The sequence below is a fragment of the Triticum dicoccoides genome, chromosome 7A (genome assembly GCF_002162155.2).
Source record: "Triticum dicoccoides isolate Atlit2015 ecotype Zavitan chromosome 7A, WEW_v2.0, whole genome shotgun sequence".
NCBI lineage: Eukaryota > Viridiplantae > Streptophyta > Magnoliopsida > Poales > Poaceae > Triticum > Triticum dicoccoides.
The window spans coordinates 620,281,853-620,295,295 of record NC_041392.1 but is presented as its reverse complement, the minus strand read 5'-3'; the positions used below and the strand labels follow the sequence as shown (position 1 = coordinate 620,295,295).

Here is a 13,443-nt window from a genome sequence, read left to right as displayed (position 1 = left end):
GTCAAAAGGCAGGCACGCACACGCACACGCACACCAACTGTTGATGTGCAACGGCGTCGTCATTGTGTCGACATCGCACCTCCGCGTCCGGACATCCACACGCAAACGGTGAGAAAAACGGAGAATCCAAGCCCACGCGCACGTCCTCGTCTCACGGCGTCACCCGGCGCGTCGGCCCTGGCCCACCCCACGACGGCCCGCCGGGCGTCCGACGGGGCGGGATGACAACATGCGGCGCGCCGATGTGGAAGAGAGAGAGGCAACAATCATGCGTGCGCCTACTGATGTAGCTTAGCCGAGGTGCCTTGCGTCCTTCCATCCCTCTCCTCGCGTGCGTGTAAACTCCGCTCGCCTCTGCTGTCTGGTGGTCAACACTCTCATCCGACTGTTCCGGGGGAGAAGAGGGAGACTACTGGAACTGGATTGAGCGCAGCGGCGGCCGGCGTTCCTCGAGGTGAGAAATCATCTTCCTGTTGCAGTTCGCCGGCACGATCAGTAGCTCGTGTTTGTCCTCCTCCTGCTTTCTTTTCTTGTGTTTTTTCTCTGTCTTGCGCGAGCGGCCGGCCGGCCGCCGGCAAAAACCCGTATTGTTTCAATTAATCCGAGGCTCAGTAATTCGTTGCTGTGATCGACCGATTTCAGGAAATGGAGCGGTACGTCGTCGCCCCCTATCTTCGCGCCTACCTACACAGATTCGCAGGTAGTAGAATGTTACATGCCATGCCAACTGACTGATAGATTTGGGGGTGGCATCGATTTGATGTATCTGAAGTTCTGATTGGTGGCAGCTTCGGTGTCCGCGGCGAGCTGCGACGCGGGGGAGGTGGGCGGCGATGTCTGCCGCAACGAGGAGGCCGCTCTGCGGCTCAAGATGGTCGCCGTCGCGGCCATCCTTGTCGCGGGCGCCGCCGGCGTCGCCATCCCGCTCGTTGGCCGCAGGTGGCGTGGTGGGGTTGCAGCCGGTGGGGGCGGGTACACGTTCGTGCTCGCCAAGGCCTTCGCCGCGGGGGTGATCCTGGCCACGGGGTTCGTGCACATGATGCACGACGCCGAGGAGAAATTCCAGGACCCTTGCCTCCAGGACTCGCCGTGGCGGCGGTTCCCCTTCGCTGGCTCCATCGCCATGCTCGCCAGCCTAGTGACACTGGTCGTGGACTTCCTCGGCACCCAGTTTTACGAGCGCAAGCAGCGCGAGGCGGCTGCCGCCGCCGCAACGAGCGCCCAAGATGAGACAGCGGCGGCGCTGCTGGAGGACGGGAGGAATGCAGGAGGCGCGAAGCGTGAAGGAGCGGTGCACCACGGCCACGGCCATGGCCATGGTAACGAGAACGAGGCGGGCCCGTCCCAAGGTCGTCAGGTGGTTGTTTCCCAGGTACGAACCCAGCATAATCGTAACGAACTCATATACGTACTAGTATCACTTGCTAATTACTCCTAGTTACGTACTAAACATGTTTTTCTAAGACGAACGAACTTTGACAAATGCTACAATTAAAGAAGCAGCGTGCATATACTCTTGGTGCAACTTTTTTAATAAGCTCTATATTTGAAGCTCTGAACAGATGGGGCTAGATTTGCCGACGATTATGTTTTGTTATTAAAATTATTTATACCGTCACGCAGTTCGTTGTATCTGCTCTATGGGGTTGTAAATATAGCAAAATAAAATGGTAGAGCCTCCGTCCGGATTTTACTGTCGCTAAAATGAGTTTGTCTAGACATGTTTCAGTGTGTAGCTGAAATGAGTGTATCTAAGACGCGTTTCAGTGTGTAGAAGCATTCATTTCAGCGTAATCTTAGCCATCCAAATCATTCTAATGGCTTGAAACTAAGTTGAGTACCAGAAATTGTGTTTTGATTGCACTTTTAGTTATCCTTTATGACTACATCAAATTATTAGGAAAATTGCGTACTCCACTCTATTTCATCATTACTTAGTCAATATGCTATTGTTGCTAACCTTATTTGTTGCTCCAAACGATGAATTGTTATAAAATGTCTTTTCTTATTATAGTTGTGCGAAGTTAGATATCTAACAAAAGGCCGAGTGTCCGAATCTAATGGTATACTATTAGTAAGAGATGTAGTTTATATAATGAACTTAGATAAATGCCAATACCACTAAACAAGCGCACATATACAAAGATATATACCTCTCTCTGTTTTTTACTGCATATCATGTCTCCTTAGGACAAGCATTTGAACGAACTGACCAACAATCACTCTATTAGTATGTACTTTATGTGCAAAAATTATGTCACTAAATTCGTATTCCAAAGTTTCATATCACAAAAGTTATTGAGTATAATTATTGGTCAAAATGAGTATTACATACCTACTCCCAGTGTAACCTTCTTTGTTAAGCTACATCTGAACCAACACGGCTATATTTGTCGGTCATTGCGTTGATAGTGAGTACTATCTACTTTCAACCATTAGTTTTATTTTACTATTTGATTATCTATCGATATATATATACAAATATAAATAGTGTGAGATAGGGCTTGATTAAACCTAGTCATCGTGTCTAATCTAATGCTGTAAAAATAAGTCGAATATCTGACCATATTAACTATCCTTTACAACTCATCTCATATCACGAGGAAAGCCTGCAGAACCAAATCATTGTTCTTAGTAACGGGCTATAATCTATGACCTTATTTTCTGTGATGTTTGGTTATAAATATTTTTTTATGACTATCATGCATTTTTTTATTAAAACTGTGCAAACTAAACCAAAAGGCTGAGAGTTCCAAATATAGTAGCATTCCATTTCTGAGAGATAAATTTTATATATTGGACCAAACATTTGTTGCACAGTATATGGCTAGTGTTTGCAATATTTAAGAACCAATACACGCATGTAAACTCACATAAGAGCTTCATGAACAATTTTGACTAGACAATAGCGAAATAGTAAATGACATATCCGAAGATCCTGCGATGCAACCACCTCTGGCATAAGTGTAAGCACCAGCTATCCCTACGAGATAGACCTGACCATGCAATGAGACATTTTCCCCAATGCCAATGCGTACATTCAGGACTTCCTAACATGTCAAGAAACCCATGGCCTCGTTGATGTGAAATAGGACTTTAAATCTTCATTGTTAAGGCTTCAAAGATAATCTCCACCAAAGATTTCAAGCATGCCTTGCACAAACTTTTCGAAGAACTCAGTTGCAATCCTGTCACCAATCTTAATGTAGTCACCGACCATGCATGTCCTTAGCGTACCATACAAACAGTGGTAATGAACTCATATACTATCGCTTCCTTGGTTGCTTAACTACGATTTCTATAGAAGAACACACTTAGAAAAATGCTTTGTGTAGAAGAATGAACTTAGAAAAATACCGGTACCATTAAAGAAGCAACATATACTCTAGGTGCAACACTTATGTAAAGATATATCTGAAGTTCTAAACTAACGCACCTAGATGCCTAGATTTGCCGATGATTGTGTTTGATATTAAATTTGTAATATAAAAGTTGTTGTACCAATATAAATAAAGTACGAATTAGTCCTTGATATAAATATTCTTAGCCACCTAAATAATATAATAGCTTGAAATAAGTTGAATATCTAGAAATTATGTCCCTTGTTTGCAAGTTTATTTCTTAACTATACCATTAGTTATCCTTAGCACTTAACAGCTCCTCTCTTTGAATTGTAAAGAAAACTGCACAACATATTCATCATTCCTTATTCACGAGATATAGTTTCTAACCTTATTTGTTGCTTCATGTGGTGAACTGTTAGAAAATACTATGGTTGGCATGCCCTTGTTTAATTTGTGTATAATTGAATTACTGGCAGAACTATCTAAAGATAGTTGAAACCTATTTTGGCCAAATTTTAAATAGTCTTCCCTGTTTGGTTCGGCTGTGGATTTCTAAAAGTAGCTGTGAAAAATCTGCTGTGAAAAAGATGTAGGTCATTTGGCAAAACAGCCGATACAGCTTTTTCAGATTTTGGCCCGCAGCGAAATCAGATTTTGGAAAGCACGTCCTGGGCTGCTTCCGCTTTTGGTTCAGATTTTGATAGCGGATTTCTGGAATCGGATTCTGCTGGGTTCATCCTTTGGTTTAGATTCTACTGCGTGGCAGCGGAATATGTCGATAAAAGCTGAACCAAACAGGGTCATAGTGTCGCTTCAGATTTTGGTGATCCCTCCGGCTAAAGCTATGTACTTTGATGCTAAACTAAAATGACGCTAAACTATAATGCTAGATTTAGAGTCATTTAATGACGTTAAGCCGCTGCTGCCAGAGGAGGGGCGCACATGAGTTCCATAAAGCCATCAATCTGCCTTATTCGTCCTTGTTTTTGCTGTATATATGATGCATTGATGCAAAACTTAGTTTTTCAATTCAGATGATTGATCAATGCTCATTTTTTTATGTATGAATGTGTGTGTATCAAGTATATGTGATACACGTGTAATATATGATGCCTGATTGTATGCTTATTTTTCAATTTCGTGATTTTGGGAAAATGCCAAAATAGTTCTAAGCTTCCATATAGCTCTACTATAGCTTTTGGCCGAGCGGCCGCTGACGCTAAATGGCATATCTTGCTATTTAAACCTTTGATTTTTTGCTTACTGCATGTACTGCTATAATCCGACCCCCACACAAGTTGTGGATTATATATGTTTTATTTGGCCCCATTATATATTAGCCCACCAAGTCGACCTGTCACCTCCGGATAATATTGAAATATCTATGTCTTGGTGCAGCTTACTTTCTAGTTGATCAAATAATAGAATGTAGTCAAATCTGTAATTCTGTGGGGCCAAATAAAGTCGTTCCATAATTTTCATTTCTTGGACAGCCACACGCTGTTGGAGGTGTTTGGTTTGTGGCAGTGATCTTGTCAAGAAAAATGCTACTTCTGGTTCAGTGTGCCAATTATTTATGGACCACACATTCTATGCTTGTGTCTCATGCACGTGGCGTATATTGACTTTATTGTCATTTAGTCAAATATTCTTTTGTATATCAAAAGCGTTATATATATTTGAAGGACGTGTAGCTAATTTGGGTGATCCAATTTAAAAACACTAGTCATGAACCCATGTGCATACATGCGCTAGCTCTTTTAGAAAATGCATAAATATTGTGAACCCAGTGATGGCAGTTTCTAGCAATATAGTACTTTGGATGGAGCTTGCTCAATAACTCAGTTCCATTTCTGTTTACTTTCTTCATTGCATTCATACGATCACAGTAACTTATGTGGTAAATGTTTGAAGAATAATCAAACTAGTTAACTTAGGAAAAGCAAGCACCTCACAAATAATTATCCTTAATGCAGCATTTTAACTGTAATGCATTTCCCCACTCCCCTTTCTCAATCCTTCCCTCTCCATCAGTTCCTGTACACAATCAAAATTTAATACTAGTTCAATCATGTCTTTTTTTTTCATAAGTTATCTAATTCCCAAGATCCAAAGAGGCTCTGTATTTGAAAATTCAAGATATACGAGCTTCATTGAAAGTCACACATGGAAATGCAATTAAAAAATGTGATGTGAACTATCTCAGGTATGCTATGAAGCTTTATTTAAGTCATTGGTTTCCACCTTCGCCACCATGCTTGTCCGCCAGGGACATGGGCGGACTAATTGGTACTCCCTCCGTCTCAAAATAAGTGTCTTAACCTTAGTATAACTTTGTACTAGAGTTAGTACAAAGTTGAGACATTTATTTTGGGACGGAGGGAGTACACGGGTTGCATGGATGCCCATATTGCTATAGGTCAGGAAGAGTGTTTTGTATCTCTTGCAATCTTTTCCTATATGATAAGGTTATTAGGCATCCACGCAGGGGTTGAAGGAAACAACAAATGAGATCTTTATATGTCTATTGTTGGAAAAGGTGAGGTAGTTATAGACACGGTAACCCATGTTTCCTTGGCGTACCATGTTTTCTTGGGAGCACATATAAGCAGCACAATATACATAAGTAGTACATTGCTGTATTGGCCCAATTATCATATATTTGTTGTTGTTCTAAAGCCGAAGAACTCATTTTCCCACCAAAAACAACATCTGGAACCAAAGGATTAATGTATCAGCTAAGTTGATAAATCCCTCTTAACATTGGATATATTCTTCACGATATGTATTTGTGCACATATATATGAATGCTTGAAGGAGGATGGATTGATGGTAAAATTAATTACACTCGTACACATCAAAGAAATCTTGGGAGGACCCAACAATTTAGTATATAAGCTCAGGGGAGGTAACTCTTTCTAAGTTATAATTGCAGGCTAAAAAAATGTGCTCTTTATGAAGCTTCAGGTAACCCATCTCACAGAGTGATATAATGGAGAGTGCAGATCTACTTCTCTAAGAGTATATGTTTAGGTGTCCACGTTAAGCCTCAAGAAGAGCATCTGTTGTAGAAGAGGTACGAAACGAACAACAACCTTCAACTACAGTGAAACTAATTATAATCAGGAGGGAGCACTTTTGACAGTGTGTCTTCTAACACCACACACCTGTGAAATGAACACAATACACACTAATATGCTTTTTCCTGTAAATTCATGTGCGTCTATAAGAGTAACTGAATATTTACAGAAACCCGAAAAAGGTTCCTAGTTAACTCATAACATAACAAATCTAGTGGATTGGAAACTAAAGCTTGTACTCAAACAATGAAGTATCTGTAGGAAAGATCGGTATATCTCAGTCCATTTTCTCTACCAGAACAGATACAAAATTAAATGACTACATAAAATGTGGCAAAAGAGGATCATACCAGTGAAGTAACAGCTATCAAACACCAGCTAAATTAGTTCTGGACGGCATGGGCATCGATGGGGTACTTTTTCTTTACGGAAGACTGCAGAGTTGTGCGCTTACGAGAGGGCCGGTGAGGATGCCGTATGCTATTTTCATCCAGCAGCTGCAAAGGGACAATAGGTAAATTTTCCATGTTTTTAGCAGGATTAAAGTGGTCTTGAAAATAGTCTCTAATATATTATTGCTAATTGCTAGATTAATGTGTCATCTTCAAATCTAAATATGGTCCATATTAATTGCCCTTGCCTTCTAGCAGGAAGTGAATGGACTTTTCACAAACAAAACAATAAATAAAGAGTTCATAACATTAATACTTGTCAGTGAAGCTTGCACGACGGTATACGAGGGAATAAAAGTCACGACATGTGAAGTTAGCTTTGTATCTTTTTGTTACATATATTAATTCATTGGTTGTTTTTCTGCTGTGATTTTCAGTCATACATGTGATACTACTGTCACTATGCATGTGCACGTAGTTTTACTTGCCATTGTTCTTGCCAAATTCCAAAAGTATAATAAGGTTATAATCAGTAACCTGGAAATCTTGGATCCAGAGCTGAACATTCAAATATACTTCTCCTTAATTATATTGAAATGAAATATTTAATAACACTTGTGACGTTCGTTTAAGCAGTTAGTGAAATTTAATAAAGAATATGGTGCGACTCGTGAGGCATAATATACTGCCATCTGGAACCTTGTTAGTCTGTGCATGTACTGTGCATAATTTTTGGTAGCAGACAATTATTGCTATAGTACTCCCGCTTTTAAACATTTTTTATGGATAGAAATTTTGCTTTTAATTGATTGTACTTCCTATGAGATGCATCTCAGAAGATACATAGTAACCTTTTTGGATCGAATGCATTATGCCCAAATTGAAATAACAAATCCACAAACGGGAAATTTATAGTTCCTAAAACTAGCTTACAGCTAGCAGGAAAGCAAAATAAATAAGAGAAATGCTGCTTGAAATGTCGAACTGCTTAAAAATAACTAACATGAGCAATTCCAGTCAAACTGCCACGTAAGAAAACATAAAGTACGCACACTGCACCAGCTAAGCTCACTACGAGCACCAGTATCGTGCACGGCTCAACTACATCGCTGATAATCCATGCAAACCGTTAGCCCGACTGCGGACTAGGGTTTTCACCCAAAAGCAAAGGGATTGTATGGGGAAGGTGACCTCGACAAAGCCTATGAGGAGGGAGCCAGCATTGTGTTGTCATTTTCATGGCCTCCACCACCAGCTAAAGGTCTCTCTCCATCCCCAGCTCCCCGTCATCATCCACCTCAACCAGTATACTCGGTTCACCGGCCCCTAGGGCACCAACTTGCTTATTCGGTGGAGCGAGAATTACAACGTGGTACAAAAGGGGTAGTCTTATTCATATCTGATGCAATGGTCGATGGGGAGCCTAGCATGCCACATGCTTGACAATCATTTCCATGTGTGGCCAAGGTCACGGGGTAGCACCCTCGGCTGCCACCCCCCAAAAGTCGATGTTGTTTCTTCGCCTGGGGCTGCCACTCCCAATGTCTAGCGCCCACTTCATGAGGCACACTGAGGGGGGCCTATCCACCATCTTCATTGGCATGACGGGATTGCCTAATGAAAACCTTTGCAACAACAAGAGGGAAAGAAGGGGGGAGGGGGTGGCTGCAAGCTAGGGTAAGGTTCTCCCTCGACTCGCCTCCAAGGCTGTGAGTCTGTGACGCGAAGGCCAGGCCGAGGATGAGAGATAAGACCCAAATACTCAATTGCACTTGTTCTAGTTCATGGCATCATATTTACCGTAGAAATCTATTTATAAGTGATATAGGTGTGTTTGGTTTGAGGCTTTGCACCCAGGTTTGCCCAACCAAAAGTTGGCTGGCCACAATTTTGGTGGAGCTTTTGCCTGCCCATGAGTTGGCCAACATTGTGAAGATTGAATCGGGGTAGAAAAAAGGAATTGGCATGCCTAAAAATTGGCCACCATCCAAACAATAACTTTTTTTTTGGAGATGACCAAACATCTGTAAGGTCCATCTTGGCTAAAGTCAAAACAATACTCTAAATCCTTACCGTATATACATTTTATTATGCGAACGAATACATTGGCTTATCGTCCTATGAATATACTGAACATAAGAGCAAATTAGTTAGCTATATGAAGTGTGCATGGAATTACAGTTGCATCGATGTTTTGACATGTAAATCTCCCATGTATATTTATGCATAGTGTGTATACTGATTTTGCTGCATGTATTGCTGATCTTGAAGATTCTGGAGCCAGGGATTTGAATTACAGGCATAACTATGTAAAGATAGAGTTGTGACCTAGTTAGGCTGACCGGACGTACATTTATAATTACATATGTTTGCTGGTTGTATAGCATTAGAATGTAGATCCACCAAGTCAATTTTTCATGCATATACTCCCTCCTTTTCGGTTTATAGGGCTCAATTCAAAAATTTCACCAACCAAGGTAGATGATGAATGGTGGAATACTTTTTGTAGTTTGCAAAAGCACCTAATTAATGCACTTGTTTTCCTCAAAAAATTATGTTTATCAATGCATAAATTGCAATGCATGCATGCATAAAGTACATGCATTGGTCAATTTTCTCTTAATACTTGCATGCAATGATTTAATGCACCTTGGGATCTGAAGATGTGATGGAAAACAACCAAATTGAGCCTTATAAAATGGAAAAACTAAAATTTTGAGATAAGCCCTATAAACCGAAAAGGAGGGAGTAATATTGAACTTAGTATTATTAGGAGGCCAAAGGCACTACATATAGATGTACAAGAGGATGCCAAAAGTCAGGAATACATAAGGCCAAAAGGCATCAACAATATAACTCTAACAGATGCAACTTACGTTGTAGTCGATCACATTAAATAATTTTACATATAGTCATACATGTGACGCATGCTATTGTGAGTGCGCTTTTACTTAATAGTTGTTTTATAAAATTTGAAGTGCAATTTGTCAACCTAGAAAAAACAAACGAAGCATTGTGAGGATGGATTAAGAAATTAAGAGAATTAAACAATACTGTGATTAAGTAAGGGTCTTGATATTTTGAATTTGCCAATTATTTGTTTTTATTGTTAGTTTTACATCTAAAACCTCGTTAATTTATGCATGTACTGCTCATGTTTTTGGGTGGAAAACCGTGTACAAAATTCCAGTTATAACCTTTCGAACATATATATAGTATACTTGTGATCTAAAATTGGTTTTACTTCATATGAGACAAGGTGGTATCTCTTGGAATATCTTATCTATCTATAGTAGTTGCATTTACGGTATGTAGATCTCTATTTATGGATGACAAATTGTGGCCATTATATTCTACAACAGCCATATGAAATAAGTATTTGTTTATTTGCGTGATTTTAGTGGCTTATTTTCCTATGGTTTTACTAATATAGCAAATATTAGTAATGTAAATGAAAATATAAGCAAATTAGTTAGATATGTGAAATGTTAATGGAATTACAGTTGCATAGATGTTTTGAGTTGTAAATTTCACGGGTATATATATGCTTAATTTACAGTGATCTGCTGCATGTATTTCCGACCTTCAAGATTCTGGAGTTGGGGATTGTATCACACTCGGTGATCATCGGGCTATCGTTGGGTGTTTCGCAGAGCCCGTGTACCATCAAGCCTTTGGTTGCTGCCCTCTCCTTCCACCAGTTCTTCGAGGGTTTCGCTCTAGGTGACTGCATTTCCCAGGTTAATTAACGGTCTCCACTTTTCCCTAATCATGATTAGTATGTGGCATTTTGGACAATTGAAAGAGAGGTTTCTCACAACCTTGGTATCGTAATTAACATGCACCTCCTCAGCCAAGAATAGTGCATATGCTAGTGTGTTACGTAACAGTTCCTACTTCAAGTAAGTTGTGTCATGAACAAATCAATAATGCAGGCCCGGCTGAAGGGTCTCTCTACGCTCTTGATGGCTTTCTTCTTTGCCATCACAGCACCCACAGGGATCGCCGTGGGGGTGGCCATGGCGTCATTCTACGACCCATACAGCCCCAGGGCGTTGGTGGTGGAGGGCATTCTTGATTCCATGTCAGCTGGTATACTGATCTATATGGCACTTGTGGATCTCATCGCGGCTGATTTCCTTGGCCAAAGGATGAGCAGCAGCCCGGCCAGGCTGCAGGCTGGTGCATACATTGCATTGTTTTTCGGGGCCATAGCCATGGCATCCCTTGCCATCTGGACTTAGTTAATGTTGGTGATTGGTGTGAATATATATATATATATATATATATATATATATATATATATATATATATATATATATATACACACTTGAAATGAATAAAAATGGAAGCACATTTCAAAACAATATGAAAAAAAAAATAAGATGAAGGTTTGGAGTTGGGAGAAGCTGGACGTACTCATGGAATTTGATGCACTTAGAGTTGCTGTTACCCCTTGCTGCTGTATAGTCCCTGAAGAAGAGGGGAAGCTGCTTGTTTTTTCGTTGGTTCTTTTGTTTCCTGTTATTGACATGGTGGCAGTGGGATGTAAAGGTGCCTTTGTTGGTAATGAACAGCAAAATCCCTCTTAGTTATACACTGTAATGGATGAAGATACAGGAGATGAATTAGTTCGGAGGATAAGGAGCTCGAGGAACTGACTTGGTCCAGCCGATACAGTCCTGTCTCTCATATTTGAAATCATTTGATTTCCATTTTTGAAGGACTTAGTTAATGTAGATACAGTCCTGTCTCTACATTCTTCGGCCCGCATGCAATTCATTGCCTCCTCTTGCATTTTTTTTCTTCATTTTATTAAAATTTTCCTCCAAAAACTAAAAGTAAATCCGTATTTTCCCCCATACTAGCCAAGTGGCCCGAGTGTTGTTACGAAACAAGACATTACTTATAGTGTCGTACTCTTTTGTAAGTTAGTACGTCTTGGCACACGTGCACTTGCTATAATGTTCAGCTTCCTCCTGGTGGCATACCCTAACAAAAAGTACCATGTGTCCCACTTACATGTGTCAATATCTTTTTTGCGAAAATGTGTCAATATACATACAATGTTAAATAAAAAAGTAATGAGCCAATAAACTTGAAGATGCGTCGTGGATCCTAGGGTACCATGTACATGAGGATCGATGTGTGCCGTCTTCTTCCAAAAGATGTACTTCTAGTTCTTGTGCTTGCGCACCCATGAAATGTTGCATCAGATCTTCGACAAAGGTAAATCCAAAAGCTTCCACTTGATGGCTCAAGGGTGTGTTCACCTTGGCCTCTCGCATCGCCACATGTGTGGAGTTTCCACCAGAGTACTTGGCAACAGACTGCACACGATGTCCAGCGCATCTTGATGAGTGCCTTGAGCTTGAACCTACGAACCAGTCTTGGATAACACTGGTTGTCTTAAGCATCTGCATGGCAACGATGATCCCATGTGATGCATCCTGGAAATAGAGATGATTTGGGAACCTAAAATTTATTACTTCTTATTAACAAGGATGCAACCGAAAGGATGGGAGCGGGGAATGTGACAAGGTACTATGAGTGGTGACTAACTCTTTTCGGGAATACGCAGGGTGTGTGTCATTCCATTTATAGATCGGTAGAAAGAACAGAGATGCGGTCCTTGCACTGTGTACACTACAAGCCGCAGCCGAGAAGGTTGTTGAGTAGAAAGCTAGGGGTTTCTCGGCCCTTTGGAATACAACATCAGATTACAGGTAAATCATATTTAGCCCTCTAGTACTAGCTTTCGCCTGGGTACGAGTTTCCTCCTGGATGGTGTGAACCAGGTGTGTGTGCCATGGATGCGGTCCCTCGAAGATGCAGCCGTTTCGGTGCTTCCAGATGGTCCACGCGTAGAGCACAATCTGTGAGCCAAGACCTTCTGGTTGTTGAAAATAAGAATTTATGAACAAGGCTCATGTTGGAATTTGTGAACAAGAATTTATGGGAGTGTGACATCTGCGACGACCAACAACCCCCATTTCATAGTAAAGATTTCTGACATGATGACCAAACTTACGAGATTTTGGAAATCAGCATTCAATAGTACAGAACGGTTTGTTTCTAGTGGTTCAAAAAAGAACCTTATGGCAGTTCAATAGTACAAAACAGGTCATGACAGGTCGATCTCAACAATGAACTGCTTGCTAGTTAGGCCAATCTTTGCTACTCGAGGAGTTCCTCGACCTCTTTGCGATTCACTCGGACCTGGATGTCATAGTTGCATCAATGTTGTCTGGCGATGACAGGAACCTCTCGTTCCGTCCAAACAAGACGGCATCCTAGAACGAGTTCATGGCCAGGTTTGAAGGGTTTTGCTCTTTATGGGCCTGGCCCAACCAGATGCGCTTAAAAACCTCAATGCATTATTCGACCAAGTTCATGAGCTGTTGGTGTCTTAAGACATGGCATTCCCTGGGTGTCTCTAGTTTAGCCTATTAAGACCCTGCTCAAATTAGGATGTTCATGTGGCAGCTTCTTTGTTGCCAGCTCCCTAAGGGCATGGAGGTGATGAAACATCATAGACTAGGGAGTGGTATGTGCCCTCTACATGGGGTAGCAGAGGATGTTGAACACATTTATTCACCTGCTATTCGGCCCAGTTCGTGTGGAGAT

General features: G+C 41.1%; 1 protein-coding gene across 2 annotated transcripts; it reads left to right on the top strand.

The window, feature by feature from the left end:
* The first annotated feature begins 271 nt into the window (after positions 1–271).
* On the top strand, positions 272–11,094 carry LOC119334334 (zinc transporter 10-like). Of its 2 annotated transcripts, none has more exons than XM_037606920.1 (5): positions 272–454; positions 643–700; positions 789–1,372; positions 10,407–10,556; positions 10,752–11,094. In XM_037606920.1, the coding sequence occupies exons 2-5, from the start codon at positions 646–648 to the stop codon at positions 11,058–11,060; spliced, it is 1,098 nt and encodes a 365-aa protein (XP_037462817.1). In that variant the 5' UTR covers positions 272–454; positions 643–645; the 3' UTR covers positions 11,061–11,094. The 2 variants fall into 2 exon arrangements, with proteins under 2 accessions (XP_037462817.1, XP_037462818.1); XM_037606921.1 differs by having other exon boundaries at positions 10,807–11,049.
* Positions 11,095–13,443: the final 2,349 nt, after the last annotated feature.